General features: G+C 34.3%; 1 protein-coding gene across 5 annotated transcripts in view; it reads left to right on the top strand.

Annotated features, from left to right (window-relative positions):
* DOCK7 (dedicator of cytokinesis 7) overlaps nt 1–27,089 on the top strand; it is a 211,059-nt gene that overhangs the window by 180,007 nt on the left and 3,963 nt on the right. For 4 of the 5 annotated variants that reach the window (XR_003434290.1, XM_027113944.1, XM_027113945.1 and 1 more), the window contains 10 exons: nt 1,305–1,463; nt 2,106–2,206; nt 3,119–3,311; nt 4,708–4,851; nt 7,387–7,518; nt 17,216–17,350; nt 18,919–19,008; nt 19,122–19,358; nt 19,709–19,852; nt 21,039–21,145. Coding sequence is in view for 4 of the 5 variants with exons in the window: in XM_027113944.1 (XP_026969745.1) it covers nt 1,305–1,463; nt 2,106–2,206; nt 3,119–3,311; nt 4,708–4,851; nt 7,387–7,518; nt 17,216–17,350; nt 18,919–19,008; nt 19,122–19,358; nt 19,709–19,852; nt 21,039–21,145 (1,442 nt within the window). In the remaining variant the exon portion in view is untranslated. Of the gene's footprint in view, nt 1–1,304; nt 1,464–2,105; nt 2,207–3,118; nt 3,312–4,707; nt 4,852–7,386; nt 7,519–17,215; nt 17,351–18,918; nt 19,009–19,121; nt 19,359–19,708; nt 19,853–21,038; nt 21,146–27,089 lie in introns of those variants that run through there. The other variant, XM_027113947.1, reaches the window with a different exon arrangement.

Raw genomic sequence — 27,089 nt, 5'->3', positions numbered from 1 at the left:
GCTTAGTTGCTCCACGGCATGTGGGATCTTCCCGTATCAGGGATCGAACCCATGTCCCCTGCATTGGCAGGTGGATTCTTAACCACTGCGCCAGCAGGGAAGTACCAAGAAGGTATTTCGGAAGTGTTAAAACTGAGGTACCCATGCGACATTCATAAGGAACCATCTAGTAAAATATAACAGCTTGGAGCTCAAGAGAGAAATATGAACTGAAGACACAGACATGTACCTGTACTGGTCCAAGGCAGAAAAATGGATGAGGCTGTTTAGAGTATGAGAAGTGAAAAGGTTTCTTGACAGAATCTTTGGGAACACTGATATTTAAGAAGGGCAACTGAGGAATAAAGGAGACAGAAAAAGAGTGGATAAAGAATAGAAAAATCAGGATAAGGTGGTACCATTGAAGATAAGGCAGGCAATTTTCAAGGCAAAAGTAATCAATACATTTAAATGTACAGAGATGTCAAGTAGAATATTGACAAAAAAGTATCTTGGATTTGGTGATTACTAGGTTGTCACTGATAAACTCTTAAGAGTAGTTTCACAGTGGGGAATGGTGCAACAGAAATGAATTTTCGCTAGAAAAGGAAGAGTGTAAGCTCTTATAGGCATCACTCCAAAGATTCTACCTTTAAGTTTCTTTATACAGGATGTGAGTAATTTTTTCATAGCAGTGGACCTAATGAAAGGGGCTAGAATGCAAAGACCGCATCTAACACTTAAGAATTTTGTGATGCTGGTCAAGTTCTTTAACCCATCTGTAAAAATGGTATTATTATTAATAATATATACCTCATAGTAGATCAATGTAAAGTCTAGGCACAACTTCTAATTCAAGTCTAACACACAATTTTTATTTTTTACTCTGTTTTGTAGGCTATTATTACAGCAAGATTCTAAGCTTTATGTCCTTTTAAAAATAAGATTTCAGGGCTTCCCTGGTGGCGCAGTGGTTGAGAGTCCGCCTGCCAATGCAGGGGACACGGGTTCGTGCCCCGGTCCGGGAAGATCCCGCATGCCACGGAGCAGCTAGGTCCATGAGCCATGGCCGCTGAGCCTGCGCGTCCAGAGCCTGTGCTCCGCAACGGGAGAGGCCACAACAGTGAGGGGCCCGCGTACCGCAAAAAAAAAATAATAATAATAAGATTTCAATATAAACATTTCATTACTTTTTCAAAAATATTTTGCATAGAATGGTATTTTTTTTTAACTAACCTTTTCCTTTTAGGAAGTAAAAAAATATACACTTTTTCACTTTAAGCTTTCCTGTATTAAATGTTTACCTGGCAATTTCTCCGTTACAGAACTTTGCCAGGGTTAAAATGCAGGTAACCATGTCACTGTCTTCCTTGGTGGGCACATCTCAGAATTTTAATGAAGAATTCTTAAGACGTTCTCTAAAGACTATACTGACATATGCTGAAGAAGACTTGGAATTGAGGGAGACAACATTTCCTGATCAGGTCAGAAATGCTACTTTTTAGAGCATTAACTGAAATAGGAATTGTAAATAGGCATTTTCCAAATTGTTAGATCAAACTTTGGTTTTAACTGGAGGAACCTATATTTTTCTTTCATCCATGTGTGTCATAGATAGGGCTGAATCTCTTTGTTTTAATAAGCCACCCTCCCTTCTCAGAATGGTTAATATCTTTGGTGTTTAATTCTGTGAATTTGTACCAAAATAATATTAGACTTAGGCAGTATGGACAAAAAAAAGCTTTATGATGAAACTATTCCCACTGATTAATGTAATTTGCCTCAAACACTAAAGTTTCTACAAACTACCTTTTGGGAAAATCTGAAACATAGGAGAAGATTTCCTTCTGTGTTCTTTTCCTGTATTCCCTATATCCCTATGTGTATTTTATTTCTACTTACATTTCTACTTGTTTCTGGGTGAGAGAACTGAAAAAACAGTCTGCTGAGCAATTTGTATAAAGTTTACCACCCTTCACTCATCTTACCCCAGCATACCCAGACTCTTTAGAACTATATGAAAATCATATTGTTTTGAAATCTTTAGATGCTTATCTGAAATGTCTTCCAAATTAATTTAGTGATTGTGAATGAATGGATGTTTTTCATACAATTCTCTGCTACAGGTCCAAGATTTGGTTTTCAATCTCCATATGATCCTTTCTGATACTGTTAAAATGAAGGAACACCAGGAGGATCCTGAAATGTTGATTGATCTAATGTACAGGTAACATTTGTTTGATTCACTTATACCTTGTATAATGGGGCTTAAATTAGTACGATACACAAAAAACATGAGATTAAAAAAATACAAAACTTATTTGTCGTTTTCTAACGGTAATTGAAAAGTCAAAATGTGCTTTATCAGATCCCCTGTGTCACTTCTTCTTTTAAGAACTATGAATAATTGTTCGGTATATTTATTGATTATCAAAAACAAGAGGATTATTTAAAGTAATGACACATTTAACACCTTGGCATCCTGGGCCCTAGATTTCCTAGGAAGACCCAAGATCCATATTTTAAATGTAAAAGTTCTTTAGGAAGAAAATACAGTGTATTAACGTTTTACTACAATATTAATTTTGCTGATTTTAAATATGGTTTTGCCTATAGGATAATATTTATAGGGTATTTTGAGAATTTTGTAATTCCTGTTGTATCTTAAAAGATGTAAGTAAAACTTGACTTTTTCTTTGCCATATGACCTTCTCTTTTTACAGTTTCGGAGTTCCTTAAAGGCACAAATAAAACGAAAACAAATATGTTCTTTAAAATAAAAATGATACAGTGAAACAATCTTTTATAAATTTTTCTCCTTGAATAGAAAACTTGTTTATATTCCCATAATAAACATGTAAATTCCCACAGTTTTTCCCTTACTGATTGTTTCCTTAGTGTCCAGATTTTCATATAAAATGTCCTTTTTTTAGCCCCCCACTGCAAAAAACTGATATTACCGTTCCATTGGCCCACAGTTGTTTCTCTAAGCATACTCAAAGACATTTTCATACCACCCAAAAACTTGTCTTAATAGGTTGTGTTCAATAACAGAAACCTAAACACTGAACAAGCAATTTGAACTCCCTTCTAGCTTGGGAAGCAAATGCTAATTGAGAAGAATTTCTGTTCTAACTAGAATTGCCAAGGGGTACCAGACCTCTCCAGACCTGCGGCTGACCTGGTTGCAGAACATGGCTGGCAAACACTCGGAACGCAGCAATCATGCTGAAGCTGCCCAGTGCCTCGTTCACTCAGCAGCACTTGTTGCTGAATATCTGAGCATGCTGGAGGACCGGAAATATCTTCCTGTGGGATGTGTAACGTTTCAGGTAGGAATCTGCCAGGTTGACATTAAATCAAGGTATGTCCTTTTTTGGATTTAACTTTTCTCACTGGTGTTTAGATTCATTCAGCTTGTAAGGAAAGCATAAAGACTGAAGGTGATACTTCAGTAGATGAATTAACATTTCACTATCACTTTCATTAATACATTTTTAAAGTGTATTTCTCGTTAATTCTCTTCCACATTTTCTTACCTCTGCATTATCAGTGCTGTGTACATTTATTCTCTTTGCCTATACTGCTGTGGACTTTGTAGCATCTATGAAATACATTCAAGATATTGAGAATCAGAATTCAGTGGAAACTCTTAATTGGCTTTTAATTAAAATACCAGGTAAACCAACATTCTCCATTCCCTGTATAAATATGCTAATATATGACTCAGAGATGATAGCTTATGCTCTAGTACGGTTACATCCCCCTTACCCACTAGTTGAATTCTTTGCTTACCAAGAGTTAGTTATGCTTTGCTTTTCTTAAAACCTGTTAAGGCCAGGTTTGGGAAGTTACAAAATTTAATTAAATATTAAATATTTAATATTCTAAATATTTCTCTGATAAATCTAAATGCAATTAGAAAGTAAGTTATTGTTTCTCTGAAAACCAAGTTGAATGTTTTGCAAAGAGATCAGACAAATAAAGAAAGAATGGGGGAAAAGCTCCGAGAAGTCTAGGATAATTTGATAATCTTTTAATTTCAAGTTTTTACTCTAAAGAAACCAATACTGGAAATCTTAAATAAAGGTTGCATTGTGGGTATTTAGTCAAGAGAGATTACATGGAACTCTGATCTCGAGACCCATACACAAAAGACCTTAGATCTACTTCAGGAAATTGATAAATGAGTGTATATCTACTGTGAATATTTAGGTTCAAATCAAATATTTAAGGTATGTAGGTATCATTTCTTTTTTAGAAATAATGGCTGATCCCAATCTCATTGGGTAAGAGGGCTTTTAATATACCTGAGTTTTCTCATTAACTTGATGTATGTTAGGCAAGCCAAGGGACCATTTTTGTACCTTATTTTCCCTGAAAGAGAGTTTTAGCAAGATCAATTAAATTAAAAATAAAGATTGTTTAAGTCTCCATAGGTGTTCTATGTGATATTTTGATTTTCCTTAGCCCATGATTTTTCTTAATTTTCTTTCTTGCAACTTTTTATTAATGGAAAAGTTATCTAGCAGTGGTGTTACACTTTATTGTCATCTTCGCAGTACAAAAAGTTTTTGGAGATTTGTCTTTTATCTTTGCATTGACTACCCTTTTTTTTTAAACTTAAGCTGGTAGCTATATTTCATCATCAATTACTTCTTCATATACATCTTTCATGTTAAGAAATTAATTCCATTTCACAAGCCTTAAACATTTTTTTCCTCCTAGAATATTTCATCTAATGTTTTAGAAGAATCTGCAGTCTCAGATGATGTGGTATCTCCAGATGAAGAAGGTATCTGCTCTGGAAAGTACTTTACTGAGTCAGGACTTGTGGGATTACTGGAACAAGCAGCTGCTTCTTTCTCTATGGTAGATGACTCTTATTCATTTCTTCCCACAATTACATACTTCTTAATTATTAGTGACATGTATATTTATGCTTTCTGCCTACAACTCTGCTTTTCCTTTATGGTAATTTTCTCTAAGTACCTTAAGAACCATCTAGTAACATATTTTCTTTCTAGATTCATCATTGCTTATTCCTTTTTATTTTAATAGTCTGTCACTTCCTCCAGTGTTTTTCATCTGCTTGTTTGTGAACCAACACTTCGTCTGTAAGAGATTTTTTTTTTCTTGCTTTACAAAACTTTACCACCAAACATTTTCTAAAACTTTAAAATTTAAAAAAACCCCAGCAAAACAGAAAGCCTGTGGTACTCAGGAAAATTATGGCCACTCATCCCATTGGTTGCATAGTGAGTTCTATTAGGTAGATATTGAAGTGGTATCAGGAGCTTTATGAACTACATCCTAGATCCCTTGTCTGATCTACCCTACCATGCTATAACTCTAATCCTTGTCCCTCCCCATCTGTATGTGAAGAATTAAAGCAGTCATGTGGATCTGAGATGGGATGTTTGTTGGAGAAGGAAAAAACAGCCAGCCAAATCCCTGCTTACTTTCTTGAACCATGGTGATATGGTCACCTGCTTTCTGTGAGTTTTCTGCTGAGTGTTTAGTATCCCACCACCAAGGTTTGGGAGACAGTGAGGTTCATGTTAAGGTAAAAGGGAAGCTTGAGGTAATATACAGTGTTTCCCACCTTCCCCATTGTACTATTATTAGGAATTGGTTATTGCTTCTCCTGGCCTTAACCCTCCCCAGAAATATATTGGTTATGGGTATAGATTTAGAAGGCATACAGTCAGAATTCAGATCCTGGCTCTGCTACCTTAGTAGTTAAATCACTTCAGGCACAAGTTACTCAACCTACCAGTGCCTCACTTTTCTTAACCGTTAAATGCATCTAATAGTAGTACCTACTTCAAGGAATGTTATCAGGGTTAAATGAGTTAACCTATGTAAAGTGCTTATCACAGTGCCTGGCTCCAAGTAAGTTTTAATGTGTTTGCTATTATCATCTTCTCATCATTATTGGCACTTAGAAGCAATTCATTTAATAATGATTCTGAGATTCAAAGAACGTTAGGCATTGGTCCACTTTAAAATTTCTTGTTTTTGAGGACCTTGATTGTCCTGATTCCTACCCCGGATCTCTGTTCCTTGAGTTTCAATTTAAGTGATCTGAACTAGCAGGGAAAAAAAGTTTTTTGGTATTAATGGAATATTTTAATAAATATACATTCTCTATGTATATATGTTTAATTTTAATAATTCACAGCAGTGAATTTAGATTGGGGTACAGTGGCCTATATTACAGAAGCCTGTATTTTGCAAGAGCATATAATTGTGAATTTCATTCTTTTTCAATTAATCTATTTAATATTAAGTAAAATAATTACTGGGCATTTTAGTTACACTAAATATACTTTACTATTACAGCTACATGTTGCTTAAATATACTCTTGTGAACTGACTAGAAAATATGAGAACCATAGGTTTTCCCTGGGAAAATAATGTTTGCTGATGTGTGAGGCAGTGGGAACTCAGTGGCTCTTGGAAAATACCTCTCCTTTCCTTCACTACAGCCATCAATCCATTACTAAAGGCAAGAGAGTGGGTAGCAGTGTAAACACATTTTGTCCCTTACTCTGATTATAACCAGAGCAACCCTTAGTCACCTACTGACCAACTATCCCCTACTTGAATAAAATCTGGTGGTTCAGAACCTTCTTATGTTTTGTTAAAAATCAGAGATTTTGGGCTTCCCTGGTGGCGCAGTGGTTGAGAGTCCGCCTGCCGATGCGGGGGACGAGGGTTCGTGCCCCGGTCCGGGAGGGTCCCACATGCCGCGCCATGGCCGCTGAGCCTGCGCGTCCGGGGCCTGTGCTCCGCGGGGGAAGGGCAGAAGAAAGAAGAGGCCCGGGACCCAAAAAAAAAAAAAAAAAAAAAAAAAAAATCAGAGATTTTTCCATAGGAGAGTTCCAATAAGATTTCCTGTGCCAATTTAATATTTTGGAAAAGTTAATAATTTTAGTGTCCTAGGAGGCCACAGGTTATCTGATATTTGCGTATCTGTGATGTAATAATTGGGTTTCTTTATTCCTCTGCTCAGAATTAGTTTCTGCAAAAGTTTACGTGCGTATATGAGGACACACACATACACACATTTATTTTAGTTAAGTAATTACTGGGTAGATAAAAGCAAAATGTCCAATTCAAATTATATAGAAATATAAATATGCATATATTATATGTGTGTATTTTAAATGCACAGACACAAACACACATGCATACATATCCATTCATCTATCTAGAAGAGATAATATTAAATTGTGCAAAATTATTTTATTAGGCCTTAATCAAATTAAAAATTAGTAGTGTTTGTTTTTATGTCCTATTGGAAAACAGTAGTATTGTCTTAGTAGAAATATTGTGAGTTCATAAATTGTAATTCACTTTCTTATTGATGTAAAAGAAAGCAATATCTTATTATTCTTATAGGCTGGCATGTATGAAGCAGTTAATGAGGTTTACAAAGTACTTATTCCTATTCATGAAGCTAATCGGGATGCAAAGAAACTATCCACGATTCATGGTAAACTTCAAGAAGCATTCAGCAAAATTGTTCATCAGGTAATGATTGTACTTTCTAGCTTCAGTATAAATGGAGAAAACTGTCTACAAGCATTAGTGTTGCTTTGTACTAATGTCAAACTAGATGTCACGAAATGACCATTTTAATGAGGTTACAAATGAACAGTGTCAAAATGATGGTTCATGGCCAAAAGCAAGACTCATTAACAAAACTGAATTTACCTAAAGTAGATTATGATCATCATAACCTTTCCACATAGCTTCTCTTTTTTTCCTTCACTTTTTTTGAATTTTTACTAGTTGCTAAATTTGTTTTAAATTGTGAGTTATTTTCTGTTTCACAGTGTGGGTTATAGTTATGAATCTGATTTTTAAGTTGATTTCTATTCATTTGCTGCCAAAAAAGTTGTTATGTTTAACTTTTTATTAAATGATGTGAAAGTTTAATAAACTCCTAATATTTTTAATGATTTCAACTGAACTTTTAACTGTTTTTCCCATATACTTTTATTCAATCATCCTTTGACATATTTCTAATATGAAAATAATGTTTAGTGAAAATAATGAATAAATGGTTGTCATGTTTATTCAGTTATAATAGTATGACTTCAGTACTTGTTTATAGTTCATGGAATCCACATATTATCACTAAAATTAAAATTAAAATAAACTTGGTTTAGAAATGAAGTAGACTACCAGCAGTTGATTTCCCTGAAGCTGAGTCACTGGCTCCATTGAAATGCTCTGAAGTATCCTGTCGAGGCTCCTCTTTCTCCACTTTTCTCTTCCCTTCCCTGTGCTACCCATGCTGTTGTCTGCTACTGTCATCATCAAAGAAGGAAGTGGAGTACTGGTTTTCCACTTTTTCGTTCGGTATTAGTCCTACTTTATTGTCTGTCAACTTGACCTCCTCTTTCTTGCCATGGACTAAGCTGTTCTGGATGAATTGATATAATCTGAAAAATTTTAAGTCTTAAATAGGACCACTATACTGTTAAGCCAGAATTTTATTATTGTTTACTAAAATGTTGAAGTTGCAAAAGATCATTAGGATTCTTGATCACAACAGTTGGGTCTTTTTATAATCAGTTGTACATATACTGTTAAGGAAATCTCATCCCAGCTTCCAGACCTATAAATTGCAAATTACACATCAGGTCTGGAACATCTAGAGCTAGTAGCTTCCAAGAAACTTTCATCCATTTGTATCAAAGACATTTGAGTGAAATTTCAATGTCTATTCCAATTTACCTGCGATACTTCAGTGAAGTGCAGCTCACATTAGTTAGGGATCTAATTTAGACACAAATGAAACAAGTAGTTGGCTTTCTTTCCCCCAAATTTGTACTTTTCACTTATTAAAGTTTTAAAAGGTGAAATTTTAGCTTCTATGTTTTGAACAAGGAATTCATAATACTATCACAGGTCTTAAGTGAAGGAATATGGTGTTTAAAGTACCCTGGTGTTTTCTATACGAAGAAGAATTTATGGTATATGGTACCTTACACTACTGAACTTCCTTTGGCTTTTTTTTTGTTCTTTTTAAACAGTTTTTTTTTTTTTATGACTTTGCCCTTTTTTTACTTTTTATTATACAGAGTACTGGCTGGGAGGTAGGTAATGTTTTAGTTAGTTAAAGACACTAATAGATTGATTTGATCAGATTTCTTATGCCAATGCTTTGCCCACATGTGCTAGCTGTGGGCATTCTGTTGCTGTCTGCTGTCAACTGAATTCATTAACCAAAGAAATTTTGTTAAAATACTGTAAGTTATGTTAAGAAATTTATTATTAAGAGGTTGTAGGCAGTGCATGGAAATCCATATGTTACACTAATGAGATTCTTTGGTAAATGAGCCACTTTGTCATCACTTAGTTTGTTTTTATCCTTTGAAGCATTTTCTTTCATCAACATTTACACACAAATTTCTTTTTTTAACCATATTGTTTCACCTCATTTTACAGAGGTCGATTTATATGTTATTGCTCAGAGGTGTAAATAAAAAATATTTCATCTGATCTAAGATGCCATCAATTGTAAGACATCCCATTATTTTCCATGCCTTTAAGAAACAAAGAAAAAAAATACCCTGTGTATTAAACTACAACATCCTATCAGTTGAAAGATGAATGCCAACTACAGAGATACTAAAATATGGGCCAGAAATGTGCATCTTAGAATTGATGAAAGAATGTGTTAATTTGATCTTGAGTCACTTCACCTTGAGTATAAGCACTACTGAGGAAAGAAATTCACTTTTGTCATTTGAATTTTGTTGGAGGGAGGGATAAAGAGATTGAGACAACTGGAAATTTAATTTGACCTCATATTCTGACAATGTTTGATAATTAGTGTTCGATGAAGACTATGTGTGCTTCCTTTTATGGAGTCGTTAGGCTCATGAAGTTATATATAAGTTAAATCTTACCTGAAAAGTGCCAGGAAGAATTGATTGCCTTTGTTTTCAATCCTTCTGTAAAGGAAAGAATTCTATAAAATTTAAAATTCTACAAAATAATTTATTTTGATGAGGTATAAAACAAGGTATTAATAAACCAGGTTTATTTAAAGCTAAATATATCTGTAAAGTTTTCTGCTTTGCCTCTCACTCTGTAGTCAGGTTTATGTTGATTAAGCAGCTTAGGCTTTCTCTGTTTGGTTTTGCATTTCAATCCTTGTTTTGAGATCCAACTAGAAACCTTCAGAATAAATGTTACTATTGCATTCTCTTCCATTTCTGAATTAGTTGCCACCTTTCGTTTTTCTTCAGATGAAGCCAGTACAGTTACATCTACCTTAGTTCTCCAGATTAAATGTGTGTGACCTTATTAATACCTAGTACAGAACCTCTCATTTCTGTGGCTCAATTAAGACTTATATAAAGAGACTTTACATGGTTATCTATGAGTGATAAAGTTCCTTATGGATTTCCTAACATGAAATGGAAGTAGGTGAAAAGTAGATCAAAGAAGATACATTGAAACCTCTGAGCAGTTTATTACTAGTCTGCTTGATGCTAAATCGACCCCTGAAAGGTATAATTTTCACTGGTTATGATATTAATATTCTGTCATCATGTTTATTGCATGGTAAAAGTCGCACAGACTTTATTTTCTTGTTTATATTCTTGTCACTACCTTTCACTGGACCTTTAGCTTTGTAGCTTCTAAAATTGTTGCACGTTTGTTTTTTGCTTTTCCCTTGTAAAACTTAAATGGATGCTTGCATTTTAAAAATATGTTTGCTACCATTTGCTGCTTATTTGTTTTGAAATTTCCCTAATTAAAATGCTTCTGTTTTCTCTTCTCTCTTGCCCCTGGTTGCTGACCCTACTCCCTACTTTTACTATTGTCTATTGTGGTAAGTTCCTATCTTGTGAATATTTTTCTTTTTGACTCTGGGAAAACTTCAGTAATTTCATTTTTTCTAAAAGCTACGTTTCCTAGCTAATTTCCTAGTATTCTCAAAGAACTCTCACTGGATTGAGATCCAATAAGGATAACTGATACACTGTAGAAAGGCTCTTTGAATTGATACTCCCTCCCTGACTTAGAGGAACGCTATCTGCGCTAATATATTAGCATTGTATTTCATTTTTTACCGTGCTCCTTGATTTGGTACAAATTATTTGAGTTGGCAAAGCTTTTTAGGGCTGTGTGTGTGGGTTTGTGTGTGTGTGTAAAAGATAACTCTAAAACTTGATATTTAGCAATTTGGTAAAGTATTTACCATCCAAAATAACAAATCATGAACCCTTCTTAAATCATGGTGATCTGCCAATTCCAATATCTTAATGACTGTTTAGTATTTACCTTTATTTTCTCTTCCCAAGCCCATTTATTTTTCTTAAAATAATAGGAAATAGAGCTTCCCTGGTGGCGCAGTGGTTGAGAGTCCGCCTGCCGATGCAGGGGACGCGGGTTCGTGCCCCTGTCCGGGATAGATCCCACATGCCGCAGAGCGGCTGGGCCCGTGAGCCATGGCTGCTGAGCCTGCGCGTCCGGAGCCTGTGCTCCGCAACGGGAGAGGCCACAACAGTGAGAGGCCCGCGTACCGCAAAAAAATAAATAAATAAATAATAATAATAATAATAGGAAATAAAGTATGTTTAATAATTTCTCTCTTATGATTGCATTTTAAAATTACTTTTAGAAAAAAGAGAAATATTGAATTTCTATATGGAAACTTACAGCCATTTCATATTTTGTGTCTATATATTTTATTTTAAAAGATACATTTATCCATTTATCAAATAGTGAACAATTTTGTATTCAGAAGTAGATTAAGGCAAGTTTATATTTTTCAGAACAGTCATTCCCCAACCATTGATAACATAGTCACATAATACTGTCTCCATTTTTTTTCCTTAAAAGATTACAACATATTTCACCATCCTAGGGGAAATATCACCACCCTAGTAGGCATATATTATAGTCTCCAGAAAGGCTTGAGAAGGTGGGCTTAGCTTTTTTAAAATTCTCTCTACTAAATCACTAAAGAAAAGTGGCGTACCCTAATTTATGAGATTGAAGCATGCAAAATAACTGGATCATAACTCTTGTTGTTGTATTTGATGTCCATCCAATATTTTGGTTTTTATATGCTGAGAAATACTAGCCATAGTTCTGGTGCAGTGGCTTCTGTTGAATTTTTATAAGCCTTAATCCACGCTAAAGCTGCGTGAGATAAATTAACTCATCCAAGCCAGTAAAAGAGCAGAATGAAAAACAGCAAATTTTAATAGGTGATTGGGGAGTGGGGGGCTGAAAGAAGGGCGTGAAAAAAGTTCCAAGAGCATAGTCAAAACAAGTACTTTTACAACAAGTAGTTGAGTGGAAAAATGTGACACTCTAAAGAAGAAACTAGACCAGTGTAGGTATAAAACATCCATGACTGTTTACCTCAGGAAAGGTGAAGAGATGAAGTTAGATATGAAGAATGTTAAGGAATTTAGGGAAAGTGAGAAGAACTTCTCTGTGAGGAGGTACTTTCTGATAGTTGGTGACTCCCTAATAATTGGTATAGACCCATGACTGAGCACCTGATGATGCTGTACCACTGGTTAGGTTTGCCCTTTATGTTACTTTTGATGAGAAAAAGATACAGACAGCAAACATTTACTTTGTAGATGATACTGGACATGATTTGTTTTTTTTCTGGACTAGAACATATAATGGTTAAAATTGAACTTTTGATAAGAAATGCAGTAGGATATATCAGAAGCATATATCTGGTAGGTAAACCACCAACCTAATTTTCATACTGCAGTTTACAGGAAGGAGATGCAAACATGCAGTAACAATTACAGTAGAGGACAGTGTTGTAATATAGAGGAAGACAAAATACAGGGAGGGAGATACCCAGTAATTCTCAAACAGTTACTCAAGGAAATTCTCAAAAGTTCTCAAGGAAAGCATCAGAGAAGCGAAAGATGGTTCAGAGATCATACTTATGTTCTAGTGTCTGTATACCAGTACATAGAATATGGGGATTAAATAGCTTAATTAAGAGCTTGGACTCAGGTGTCAGATACATTGGGATTTAACTCTCAGCTCTGCCGCTGACTAGCAGTGTGACCTTGGGCAAGTTACTTTTCCTCATCTATAAAAAGAGGGTAAAAAAAATGGTATCTCGTAGTCATGGTAAGAATTGACATAACTCATGTAAAGTGGATAACCAGTGTCTAGCACATAGTAAGTACTTTAAAAATGTTGGAGATTATTATTTTTATTGTTGTTATATCATCGTCATCATTATTATCATTACTGTTACTTGAAATCTTAACACAATTTAGCTGTGAAATCTAAGACGTGTTATGTTCCCTGGTCGAGATCTGTGATTAAATAAACTGATAAAAGTATATGTTCTTTAAGAAGAATAAATCTAATAGAAGAGAAGGAGATTACCACTGTGTGAAATACTGGTATGCCTATCTGGCAATCAGTTAACTTGAAGGAGGTGTTACCAAGTCCAAGCTCTCTCTGCTTGCCACACAACAGGCCAGTAAATCGGGAGACGAGGTGAGGTGTTGAGGCAAGGAATAGCGACTTTATTTGGAAAGCCGGCAGACGGAGAAGATGGTGGACCTGTGTCCCCAAAAACCATCTTATCAGGGTCTGGATGCCTGTTTTTTTTATAGAACAGAGATGGGGAGGAGGTGATGAAGTAAAGTGAAAAGGCCATTGGTTTTGCAAAATATCTCCTGGCTTAGCCAGCATCAGGGAGGGCATGTGTTAATTTCTTCTTTTCTGCAGCCATTCACAGGTGGGCAGGGTCAGATTGTCTCCCTGTGAACTGAACAGAGGCACTTCAGTTTAACATTCATGCAGAGGGTCAGAGTTCCTTGAGGCAGGCCATTATGTATGATTATAATAAGAAGAGCAACAAAAAGCAAAGGTTAAAGTAAAAGATCCAACATGGAGTCAGAAGCATAATGGAAAGCTGTGGGTGAAGATGAAAGAAGTTTTAGAAGTGATGTCATTGTGGAAATATACAACTAGCCCAACTGAATGTTTCCTGCTAAATAAAGATAAAACCAGAAAAGACTTAAGATAATTTGTCATAAGCAATTTCACCCACTAGAGACATGGATAGATGCTAGATGGATTTCCTTGTCTGGGACATAGTTTCATCAAATACAAGACGGTGGACCCAGTAGGTAGAACTGCTAAGGAAGAATAAATTGGAGTGTGGGAATGATGGGAAGTTCAGAAAGAATTCATGACATTAAAGGAAGGTAATGCTAGAAAAATATAGGCTAGATTGTAGGAAAGTGTACTTTTTTTTAATTCAAAGGAAAAATGGGTATCATCCTGTGGTCTAAAACTCTGAAGAGGAAATAAGATGAAGTGATGTTTTTCTTGAAGGTACAGCTATATGATTAGTCTTTCATGAACATGATAGAGTCAATGGTTTTACACTAGAGAACTCTTTGTAAGTTGAAAATAAATTTAATCACTGTTCCCTCCTCCACGTCACTACACACACATTCATTTTCAATTCCAGTAACTCCTCTCTGATCTTATCTCTGCTGATCTTCTTCCTCTTGCACACTCTGCTTCAGCCACTCTGGCCACCTTCCTATTCTTCAAACACATGAGGTAGGCTCCTGTCCTAGGACCTTTGCACTGGCTCTTTCCTCTGCCTGGAACGCACTTCCCCCAGAAGATCCACATGAATAACTCTCACACCTCCTTCACATCTTTGCTCAGATGTCACCTTTTTGTGACACCTGCCCTGACCACTCTGTTTTGTTCACTGATTTATCACCAATGTCTAGAACAGTTTGCTGACACATAGTAGGCATTCAGTAAATATATGAATGGATGAATGGTTTCCCTCACATACATTCTATTTAATGACTTTTTTTCCTTTCCTTCCCTCCCATATCCACTTAGCCATTCTTTTAAGTTGTAGAATCCTGCCTGTGTGTCACCTCTTTTGTGACCTGGCTCTAACAAGATTTATCTTTCCTTTCTCAATACACTTTTTATTATAGCATATAACCCTTTGTATTGTAATTATTTGAATACATTTTTTACTCTCTTGGGGAGGTCTTATTTATTTTTATTTTCCTGTTCCTGAGGATGAACAGTGGCTAACTCATTATAAGCACTCAATAATTTTTTTTCCTGAACTGAATGTCAGTATGAGAAAGTAAATAAAAAGAGTTTAAAATGGCTGCTCAGTAACTAGTTCAGTTTTAAGTTGCATTAATAAAATTTAAGTCGACATCCAGGGAGGCAGTGAGCCCACTGATCTCTACACTGCTCAGATCACATCAGCAATATTGTGTTTATTTTTGGGATACCACACTTTAAAAGGTGGCATTGAAAAACTAATAAAATGAAAACAGCATAGTAATTCCTATCATATGAAGATGATTGAGAACTGGAAAGTCTAAGGGAAACAAGTTCTGATAGCAGTCTTCAAATATTTAAAAGATCATAATATTGAAGATTTAGAATAGGGTTTAAAATTGGAACACTCTGAGGGGAATACAGCCAGAATAACAAATTTTAATATTTGTGATTTTAAAAAAATAAATATGTACATTTATGGCATTTTTGGAAAAAAACAATCACAAATTGTTAATTTTCTCAAATGCCTTTTTTATTTTCCAGGTGGTGAGGGTCTTCGTTTCTTGATTATATCAGAATTTGCTATTATATCGTTCCATTGGCTTATTGATGGTTTTAATCAAAATTTTGATTGAATACATTTCAGTCAAATTCAATGAATACATTGAATCTCTAGAGAGATTTCATTTGCTATAGAAATCAGTTAATTTTTATGTCTGTTAAATTTTGAAGCGACTGAAAAAAATTTTTTTTTATTAGCAACCTCAAGTTTCTTTAGCTCAAAGACATTTTTATTTAAAACTGTATTTCTTCTGGACAAAAATGTGGCGCTATGGGGGCTTCCCTGGTGGCGCAGTGGTTGAGAGTCTGCCTGCCGATGCAGGGGACACGGGTTCGTGCCCCGGTCCGGGAAGATCCCACATGCCGCGGAGCGCCTGGGCCTGTGAGCCATGGCCGCTGAGCCTGCGCGTCCGGAGCCTGTGTTCCGCAGCGGGAGAGGCCGCGACAGTGAGAGGCCCGCGTACCGCAAAAAAAAAAAAAAAAATGTGGAGATATTTTTAGTCACTATATTTTTTTTATTATTATTATTATAAGGCTGGAAAATTGAGGATCAGAATTTTCCATTTTGCTTCATTATCTGTGTCGTTTGTAACTTATTTTACATACCCTTTTGCCTTTGCAATAAGTCAGTATAGGAAAAATAAGTATCAAACTTACTAGGCTTAAAGAGAATTCAGAGGTATATAAACACTCACGTATGGCTGTGTATATGGGCGCTACCCCAAAATCCTTCTGAAACATCTTTGTATCTAAATTGTAAGAATTGCATAGAAAGCTTCCAAGTATTTTATCTTTATTGAGGGAATTTGTTTTCAAATGTGCTGTGTAAGAAGAGTTCAGGTGACCTTAGTGTACATTGTACTTGGGATGAATGAGTGGTTAATGTATGCAGTGGGTGGTTTGGGGACTTTAGAAAACCAACTCTTCTCAAATTTTTTTTCTTTTAATCTTTCATTTATACATTTTTTCCTTTCTATTCCATTTTTAGTTACTCTTTCACATATCGATATTTTTATCAGCAGAGGGATACTAATTGTAAATATTTTGCTTCAGTTCTTCTGGATGGTCGTGACATTTACTGACCGTCTGCTCTGTGCCAGGTGCTATACTTGGCTCCTAACTTTTACGATCTCATTTAATATATGTAAAGAGATAATATAAAGGCTAATGGAAACTAAAAATATTAGTGTTGTTTTTAAATTTAACTTTAGTATGCTCTAATTTCAGGATAATTAGAACAGTCTGTTTTATACCAAGCAACTTTTCTTGCAATAAGGAAAATGAGTTAATTTATCTCAATTGTATGGACATAAAAAAAAATAGACCTATGTGAGGACATCACTTGGTACAGTCCCTGAAAAACATATGCCATATATGATTCGGTAAAAGCCCTAATTGCACAATGTTATTTGTTAGAAATAATGAAAAAAAGAAAGATTACTTTGTTTTACTTTCATTTGAAAAATAATAAAATACCGTAGTTTTGAATTAAAACTTTTGCAGTGTGTTGAGAATTTTGTACCATAGCAATCTAAACAAAATGCGTAAAACAAAAAGACCTTGTATTAAAGTTTCTTTATTTTCCTACACCTAGGATGGTAAGCGGATGTTTGGCACCTATTTTCGTGTTGGTTTTTATGGAACCAAGTTCGGGGATTTGGATGAACAGGAATTTGTTTACAAGGAGCCTGCAATAACCAAACTTGCAGAGATATCTCACAGATTGGAGGTGAATGCTGTGGTGGTTCACAAAATGTCATCTTTAATTTGTATTTTCTGTGGTGAATAGACTTTCAGATCCAGATCTAATCATTTAATAAGCCAGATCCTGCCAAATAAACTACTCCTTTAGAATTAGGATTTTTGATAGGTACAGTAATAGTCTTCTGAATTTTTCAAATCTTTTATGGCAACAGTAAAATAATATTATTAACTTGATTTTTTTGAGAGTCTATTTTCATACATATTTTAGAAATCCTATATCTTTCAGAATTACTGTGATTTGTGGAGAAATGTATAGTATTATCCACATTTTGAAAAAGGTATAAGGTATTAATAAGCATGGAACTAGAATTAGAACCCCAAGGTATTTCTGACCCAAGTGCATTATCTTTTTGGCATAACTGATACCCAGTGAGATAATCTTTAGAACTTAAAAGCTTGAAATTATACTTTAAAAACACTGCTTAGAATCCCTTAACCTTTATGCAGCTACTTAATTTTCACAATAAATAAATAATTTTAATGTTTATGAAACTAACCAATCTTTTCTGCTATAGTTATCCTTTCCAACTTTTCTCTGTTCTTGGTTCTCCAAGTGTGGTCCATGGACAGAATCTTTACTGACATCACCTGGGAGATTGTTTGAAATGCAGAATCTCAGACCTTACCGCAGACCATCTGAATCAAAATATGCATTTTAACAAGATCCCCAGATTATTTGTAGACATAAGAGTTGGAGAAGTAGTGCTCTAGGCTAGTTTTTATTCTCAGCTGATGTTAATTTCTCAATGTTGTATTCTTATTGGTGATTTCACAGGGCTCAACTTCCATAAATTGGTTTAAGCTGGACTTTCTGTTTTTCAAGAGCCTATTAAGTAAGTCTTGGGAAATATTGAGACAGTATTTCCCAAACTTACTCAGTCATAAAAATTATCTTAGAGGGAGGAGTGGCTGTTCTCGTTTGAGGATTGAGATTTAATTTTTCCTTTTGAATAGCTCCATCCCTTGCCCATGCTGCTACTCAGTGTCATATGGAAAAGTCAGTACATTCTTGACCCAGGGTTACCTTTTCAAAATCTGAAATTTTACAAAACTTCAACAAGTCAATGCTTTTATTTGAACATTCTGGAACATTACATTAATAATTCAGAAAAATGAATGGTTGCTCATTGACTGCAAGAAATTAGGCTACATCAAACTCAATAAAAGTTAATATCCTATACATCAAGTATAATGAATTTCTTTTGTCTCTGCTTTCTATTCCCTTTTTGTTTTTTTTTGAGGACCTCTTGTGGAATCCTGTATTATCAGTGAATTTTTTTTTTTTTTGTATTTTGTGTTATTTAAAATGAGTAAATGGGAATAATGTCAAATAAGTATGGACTAAGGCCATGCTAATTTGATAGACTAAATTTAACTTTTGTGAATGCAAATAATTATTATTTTGTAATTATTGACATGGTTGTACAAGAACTTACTAAATGGCCTGATTTTGCTCAGGAGTCTCCCTCAGAGACCTCCTCTGTTTTCTACTACTGTTAACTTCATGTGAAAGATTTCTTTTTCTTATTTTAGGGATTTTATGGAGAAAGATTTGGAGAGGATGTGGTTGAAGTAATCAAGGATTCTAATCCTGTAGACAAGTGTAAATTAGATCCTAACAAGGTATGGTTGATTAGACTGTAATGACACATAGGTATATCTTTGAGACTGATTTTTTTTGGGAAAGACTGAATGATGATTTCACAATGAAAATGAAGAACTTTTTCCTTTCCCAGGCATATATTCAGATTACCTACGTGGAGCCATACTTTGACACATATGAGATGAAGGACAGAATCACATATTTTGACAAAAATTATAATCTTCGTCGTTTCATGTACTGTACACCCTTCACTTTAGATGGTCGTGCCCATGGGGAACTTCATGAACAATTCAAACGGAAGACCATTCTGACTACTTCTCATGCCTTTCCTTATATTAAGACAAGGGTTAATGTCACGCACAAAGAGGAGGTAGGTCTCCAAATAGGGAAATAGAATTAGTGGAGCAAATACATTGGAGCCATGTGAAAACAATGTGGATATAGCATTGTGTATCATTCCTCACGTGGTAACATACTAGAACTTTACCCATTTTTAAGTCATTAATTTTCAGCTTCTTTTCTAAGTCCCTAATTCACCCTTCGCTTATGCTTTAAAAGGTTGATTTTTTAATTTTTTATTTAGTGATCCAAATTTTGGAATTTTATTATTAGATAATAGTTTACAATTGGTCACCACTTTTTTCTTATTTTAATTGTGTATAAAGCTCACTAAATATTTTTCAATCAATACACTGACCTAATAGATGTTATTTGACCCAGATCATCTTAACACCAATTGAAGTTGCTATTGAAGACATGCAGAAAAAAACGCAGGAGTTGGCATTTGCCACACATCAGGATCCAGCAGACCCCAAAATGCTTCAGATGGTACTCCAGGGATCTGTAGGCACAACAGTGAATCAGGTTGGAGCATTTGTTAATACTGTGCGATTTAAGTTATAAATGGAATTTTGAATGATTTCATTATTATATTTTACAGAGATCACAAATAAGTGTCAAAGCAAGTGAAAATATGTTAGAAGTAGTTGCAAAATTTAAACTGAAAAACAAAATTTTTAGTATAATCTCAGTTATTAAAAAATTTTCACACCTGCCTTTTATACTGCCTGTTTTTCTAACTATCTGTTCTGAAACATTCTATTAAGAAGGGATAGATTTCACTCAAAATGGCCTTTCCTTTAAAAGCTTGTACTGAAAGAATGTGATCTAAAAAGAAGGGCTCATTTTCAGAGCTACATGTTACATGCATGTGTGTGTATCTACTCTCTTAGATACTCCCTGATGTTATCTTCTCCAGGTCTCCTTCACAGTGAGCTGAGAATAGTAAATAAGTAATGTGAAATCATTTTGAAAATTTGAATAATGTACATAAGATATTGTTGTTTTGTCATATGCAGTTTAGAAGCCATCCCCATTATCTCCTTGTAATGGGTTCATTCAGCTTCTTTTGCTGATGATTAGTGAGTAGTCCAAGGTAAGGGAAAATCCAAAAGAGCTTCAAGTAAGATTTCATGTAATATATCTTACCTTTTTTTGGGTTAAAGAAATGAAGCCAAAAAATGCCCTACCAAAACTGGAATGAAGATTTTAAGACCTTTTCCTCCTAAAAGTATACGTGATTTGGAGGTTTTACTTCCAAATGACGTAACTTACAAAAGATCACCTTTAATTCGCAGTATTAGGAACACATTTGGAATGCTGAGGGAAGCTGTTTTAGTAAAATCAAGTGTCTAATAATCAGTGGACTCACAACTGATTGTCACTAGCCTGACAACTTTTATATCTAGGATAAATTAAAGAATATAAAAAATATAAGGCAGAATACATTAATGAATACAAGAGTCAGTCCTTTAGCTCCTACTCTTTTTCTTTGAAAAATGAACTAGTAAGTTAATTGCTGTGGGCAAGAATATAGATTTGACATTAGGAAAAACTAAAAATGTATTGTCAGAATCCATCTCTGAAAAGTTTTAATATAGGCATAGACATATATGTATCAAGCTTAGTGCTAAGAAAAATGGTTTTGGCAAATTCTATCTCTGTGAATATATAAAAAACAAAAACACACTTTTATTTTCTTATTTTACAGGGGCCTTTGGAAGTTGCCCAGGTTTTCCTGTCTGAAATACCCAGTGACCCAAAGCTCTTCAGACATCATAATAAATTGCGACTCTGCTTCAAAGATTTTACTAAAAGGTATTCAAGGTTTCCTACATAAAGATATTCAGATTGAGACTGTCCAATACACAGTTTGATGTGAGAGTCTTCAGGGACTATTGAAAAGAGAAACTATAGGAAAATGGTTCACAATGAGAGGTTGTCTGTGTATAACTTACTATGCCTTATGTATGTATATCCCTGCCCCCCAATACTGTGTATAATGCCATGTTTTAAATTTTAAAGATTAGAAAAGCCTAGACTCAGGAAATTTTTTCAACTTGAAACTATTATTAGTTTAACATTTAACTTGAAAGCTGTTATTTATTGTGAACATTCAATGTGAGAGTTTCTGTTTCCTTTCCCTCAGAAAATATACAAGCAGCAAACTTGGAAGCAAAAAATTTACGTTCAGATCTTATCCTTATCATTTTATGTCTCTTTTCCAGGTCACTTAATCATTATGATCCTCAGTTTTCTAATGTATGAAGTAAGGATAATAATATTTACCTCATACAGGGAGGTTGTGCAAATTAGGTGAAATAATCCATGGTGTCAGGGTCCCCAAGAACACCCCCAGTTTTGATGATTTGCTAGGAGGACTCACAGGACTCAGCATGTAGTTGTAGACCTGGTTATGATTTGTTACAGTAAAAGAGTGCAAAGTAAGATCAGCAAAGGGAAAAGGCACAGGGGGTGAAGTCTAGAGGAAACCAGGTATAGGCTTCAAAGGGTCCTCTCCCAGTGCAGCCACATAGGAGGTGCTAATTGTTCCAGCAAAGAGTTGTGGTAGCATATGTGAAATGTTGTTTACCGGGGAAGGTCAGTAGAGACTCAAGTGCCAACCAGTATTTTTATTGGAGGCTGGTCATGTAAGCACCTTTTCCCTGACAGGTACCAAAATTCCAGACTCCCAAAAGGAAAGCAGGTATTTAGCAGAAACTATAGTGTTTGTATAAATAGTTCAGGCACAGTGAGCCACTCTTATCTTCTGGGTATGATAGGAACCCTTCCCAAATCCAAATTCCCAGACAGTAACCAAGGGCCAGCCTTCAAATAGGACCTAAGGATAGCAGGCTCAGGCCTGCTGTTAACTCTTTTCTTCACAAATAATACTTGGCATGTAATAAATAGGTATCCAGTAAATACTAAATTTTGAAACAATAGGGGAAAATAGTCATCAACTTGATACTGATTCCTGCTTTACTAACACTATGAGCACAAAAGAGGGAATGATAATTTACTTGATGATGTCAGGGAAGATTTCACACAGGAATTAACATTATATATGGACCCTGAAGGATGAATATTAGTTTTTCAGGCAGAAAAGAGGGGGAAGGGTATACTAAAAACAAACAAAAAAACCAGCATGAACAAAGTTCAGAATCTGTTCTGAGAAAGATGAATAGTTTAGTGAAGCTGGAACTGTGCAATCTATGAAAACAAGTAGTCAAACACTGGGAAAGTAGGTTGGAATTAGATTGTAAGGGCCTTGTGTACCATTAAGTAAATGACTTGTCACTTAACAAAGCAGCATCAGAACCATAGTCAGAATCCAGTCTTTGACTCCCTATTATGGTTTCTCTTATCAAATTATGAACTATGGTTTCCCTTATCAAATCATTCATTGAAAGGGTTTATTGGGGTAGACAGAATTTTACTTTATATCAGTTTTGTCGTCAGGAAAATATGAGGCATGCTAACTTGTTCAAGTCTCTTGAGACAGTATTTTCCTTATTCTCACTGCAACAGCTGTCATGAATTTCTGTCAGTTTCTCCTGCGTGAACATGGTAAATGTCTTTTAAAAACTTCAGATAGCTTCATTGGAAGTCTGGGATTTTATAATCTGATTATTGAGCTAGACAACCTTATAGGTTTGGTTATAGGATACATAGCTCCTAATGTATGGTATAGATGAGCTGCCATAGTAAAAGAAAGAAAGCTGCTTTGTACTTGTAGAATTGACTGACTTCTCTTGGGACTGACATATACACACAACTGTATATAAAACAGATAACTAATGAGGACCTACTGTATAGCACAAAGAACTCTACTTAATACTCTGTAATGGCCTATATGGGAAAAGAATCTAAAAGAGTTGATATATGTATATGAATAACTGATTCCCTTTGCTGTACACATGAAACTAACACAACATTGTAAATCAACTATACTCCAATAAAAATTTTTTAAAAATTGATTTCTAACATTAATTTTATTATTTGGGAGGTTTCAAATAAGAATCAAAATATCCCTGCTGTGCTTGTGAGCCAGATGATCTTGAAACAATACATACTTCTTTAGGTCATAGACATTTAATAATAGATGCTTATTTTCTTGCTATTATTTTGGAATTTTTACCATGACTACGATTCTAAAACAAATGTCCTCCTCTTTGTGTATATTTAGTATAGGGTAATGAAGTCCTGTAGTCTGCAGGTCTTCTTAAGGGTTACCACAGAGAAGGTTTTCTCCTTTTAAATTACAAAAAGGAAAAAAACAAAACAAACTACATGATATAAACCTTACAAGTCATAGCCAATACTGCCTTTTTAATTTTTGTGTGTATATATTTTTATGCCAATATGCATATATATTTTACCATAGTTCAGTTATAATATACATATTATCTTAAATTCTTATTTTTCAATTAAAGTTAAAACTGTTATTCTAATAGTTATATTATCTCATCAAATGTCTGAATTTATGTTGAATTTAAGTGTGGTATAGTTAACAAATGTATCGTTTTTCTTTTGTTGAATTAAAATATTAAGCATGAGATGACTGAGCCAAAGTACATAAACATTTTTATTGGCCCCTCATATGTAGTCTATTCCAAAAAGGTTCTAAATATTAACAGTGCCAAGAATGCAAGTGTACTAGTCACAGTACACCTTACTTTAAGTAATGCCATTTAAATAGGGTGTTTCTTGTTAATCAGTTTAAATGGTACTTCAATTTGCAATCTTTTATTCCTAAAAACAATAAACACTTTTTCTTGTATTTACTCTTTATATTTTGGGGCTTAGCATTTAAAACTTGTTTTCATTAAATCTCGAGTAGATTCAAAATAGTATTTATAACATTTGCTATTAAAGAATAGGGAGAAAAAAGTCATGTACCTGCCACCCAGCTTTTAAGAAATAGAGCATTATCATTGCTTTGAGATCCCTCCTCACATGCCCTTTTCTGATATTATCACCCTCCCTTCCTTCAGAGGTAACCACTACATGAATTTCATATTTGTCATTTTCCTTATTGTTTTCATAGTTTTATCATAAATGAATATATCCCCTATTACACTATTTAGTTTTGCATGTTTTTTTAACTTTTATAAATGGAGTGTACATATTCTTCTGTAACTTGCTATTTTTAATGTTTGTGAGATATTGCTGTAATAAATGTTGCTTTATTTATTTTATATGTTTCATTGAATGGATGTGCCATGATTTATTCATTCTTCTGTGGATGGACATCTTGGCTGTCTCCTGGTTTTTGTTTTTTGTTGTTTTTTAGTTACAAAGAATACTATTCAAATATTTCTTTACCTACTTCTGGAGGTACAAGAGATAGCCTAGGGCTTATATACCCAAGAGTAGTGTTGTTGGTTCATAGGTTCTACTTCAACCAGATAATGTCACATCTTTTTCCAAAGTGTGAAGCCAGATTTACATTCTCACCAGTAGTGTTTGAGAGAGTTCTTATTGCTATGTAACCTCACCAATATTTGATATTGTCTGACAGTTTTTTACCAATCTTGTGGGTGTGAAATGATTATGTGATTATGGATTAAATTTGCATTTCCCTGATTACCAGTGAGGTTGGACATCTTGTCATGTGCAAGATGTAAAGTTGTATGTTCAAGTTATTTTTTTTTTGGTTTTTTTTGCCATTTCCTATTGGATTCTTTTCCTTACAGATTTCTAAGAGTATTTACATATTCTTGGATATGTAATGCTTTATCATTTGTAAATATCATAGACACCTTCTCTGAATTTGGGGCTTAGCACCTTTTTTTTAATAAACAGAAGTTGTTAACTTTAATATAGTTAAATGATTCAGTCTTTTCTGTTATGACTATTGCTTCTTGTGTCTTAAGAAATTTTTTACCTGAGGTCAGAGTAACATTCTATGTTGACTTCTAAAAAGTCAATATAATGGTATCTCTAAAATTCAATATAGCCTAAACAAAAGGGCAAGAAGGCAAAAAAGGCCTTTTTACTTTTTAAAAAAATCTGCTTAAATTTGATTTTTGTATATGGTTCAAGGAAGGGATCAGTTTGACTTTTGTCTGTACTGGTAACTGAATATATGATGTAAGATAGGGGTCAGATTTCTGTTCCCATATGGATGTGCAGTTGACCCAGCACCACTTATTTCAAAGATTAGCCTTTCTCCACTGCTTTGCACTATTACACATCAAGTGCTCACTTTGTGTGCATCTGTTTCTAGGATCTTTGTTTTCTTCCACTGTTTACTTATCTCTCCTTGAACTAATATTATGGTGTTTTAATTACTGCAGCTTTATAATAAACTTCCATATATGATAGAGCAGTTCCTCTCATTTTGTTCAAGGACTACTTTTGGCCCTTTTCCTTTTGATATAAATTTCAAATTTTAGAATCAATATATCTCTCCCTCTACCCCACCCCAAATAATAACCTGAATCTGAATCTATAGATCAACTGGAAGAGAATTGACTCTTCCAGTCCATGAATACAGTATACTTCTCCGTTTACTTAGATCTTCTGAATGTTTTTTTTTTTATTTTTTTTGTAGAGGCCTTACGTATCTTTTGACTTATTCTTTGGTATTTAATATTTTTATACTTTTGTTAATGGTATCTTTTAAAATTATATTTTCTGTTTGCTGGCATACAGAAATGTAGTTGAATTTTATATGCTTTACATGAGAATACTGCCAAATTCACTTGTTAATTCTAATAATTTGTCTGTAGAATCTCTTTCTTACAGTAATGTTTAGGACCTCCATTACTGTGTTGAATGGGGATAGTGATAGAGGACATCATTTTCTTGTTTCTGATCTAAAAGAAATTTTTTCGTCATTGAGTATAATGTTTTCTTCATGTTTTTGTAGATATTTTTAATTAGGTGAAACAAGTTCCTACCTGTTTGTAGTTATGCTAAAAGTTTATCATGACAAATTTTAAAATTTTATCAGGTGGGTTGTATGTGGGGAGTAGGGATGTAATATGGTGTTAGAACAGTTTCATAGTATTTTGTTTGGGAGTTTTGCAACTGTTTTCATGGGTGAGATTGAATTACAAGTATTTTCTTATAGCCCCCATTAGGTTTTGGTATCCCAACCTTGAAAAATGAGTTTGAAACTCTTCTCAGGAATAGTTTTTTTTTCCCCCTATACCCTGGAATAGTTTATATACTCTGGAATAGTTGTGTTACAAAGGGATTATCTGTCCTTAGAATGTTTAGTAGAATTTGCATGTTTATGTTTTCTTTGTGGGTAGATTTGTGATTTGACTGATTTGATGGTTTTAGCATTATTCATATTTTTGTTTAATAAATTTTATTCATATTTGTTGCTTAATGTTTTTGGTAATTGATCTAGAAAAGTAGAATTTCATATTTATTTGCATTAAATTGTACGTAATATCCTCTGTGCCTTTATAAACTTATGCTGTATTTGAATTTATGTCCCATTTTTTATTTCTAGAAGAGGATACTTGGCCGTTTCTCATTTATTCTTGCCAGAGCTTAGTCTATTTTTTTAGATTTTTCTGACAACCAACTTTTGCATTTTTTAGTATAGAGCTATCATACTTTAAAATTTTATTCCCTTCCTTATACTTTGGGTTTATTCTGTTCTTTTTAAGTTGCTTGTTAGCTCTTCAGTTTTAGTCTTCTTTCCTTAATATAAGCATTTAAGGCTATATGTTTTCCTCTAAGTATCACTCTAGCTGCATTCTACAAGTATTGATATGTATACTTTTTTTAAAACACGCTT

The sequence above is a fragment of the Aethalodelphis obliquidens genome, unplaced genomic scaffold (assembly GCF_003676395.1).
Source record: "Aethalodelphis obliquidens isolate GAN/ISIS:26980383/991018 unplaced genomic scaffold, ASM367639v1 scaffold13, whole genome shotgun sequence".
Lineage (NCBI taxonomy): Eukaryota > Metazoa > Chordata > Mammalia > Artiodactyla > Delphinidae > Aethalodelphis > Aethalodelphis obliquidens.
The sequence above is the reverse complement of the archived record's forward strand: the minus strand, read 5'-3'. Positions and strand labels throughout refer to the sequence as shown.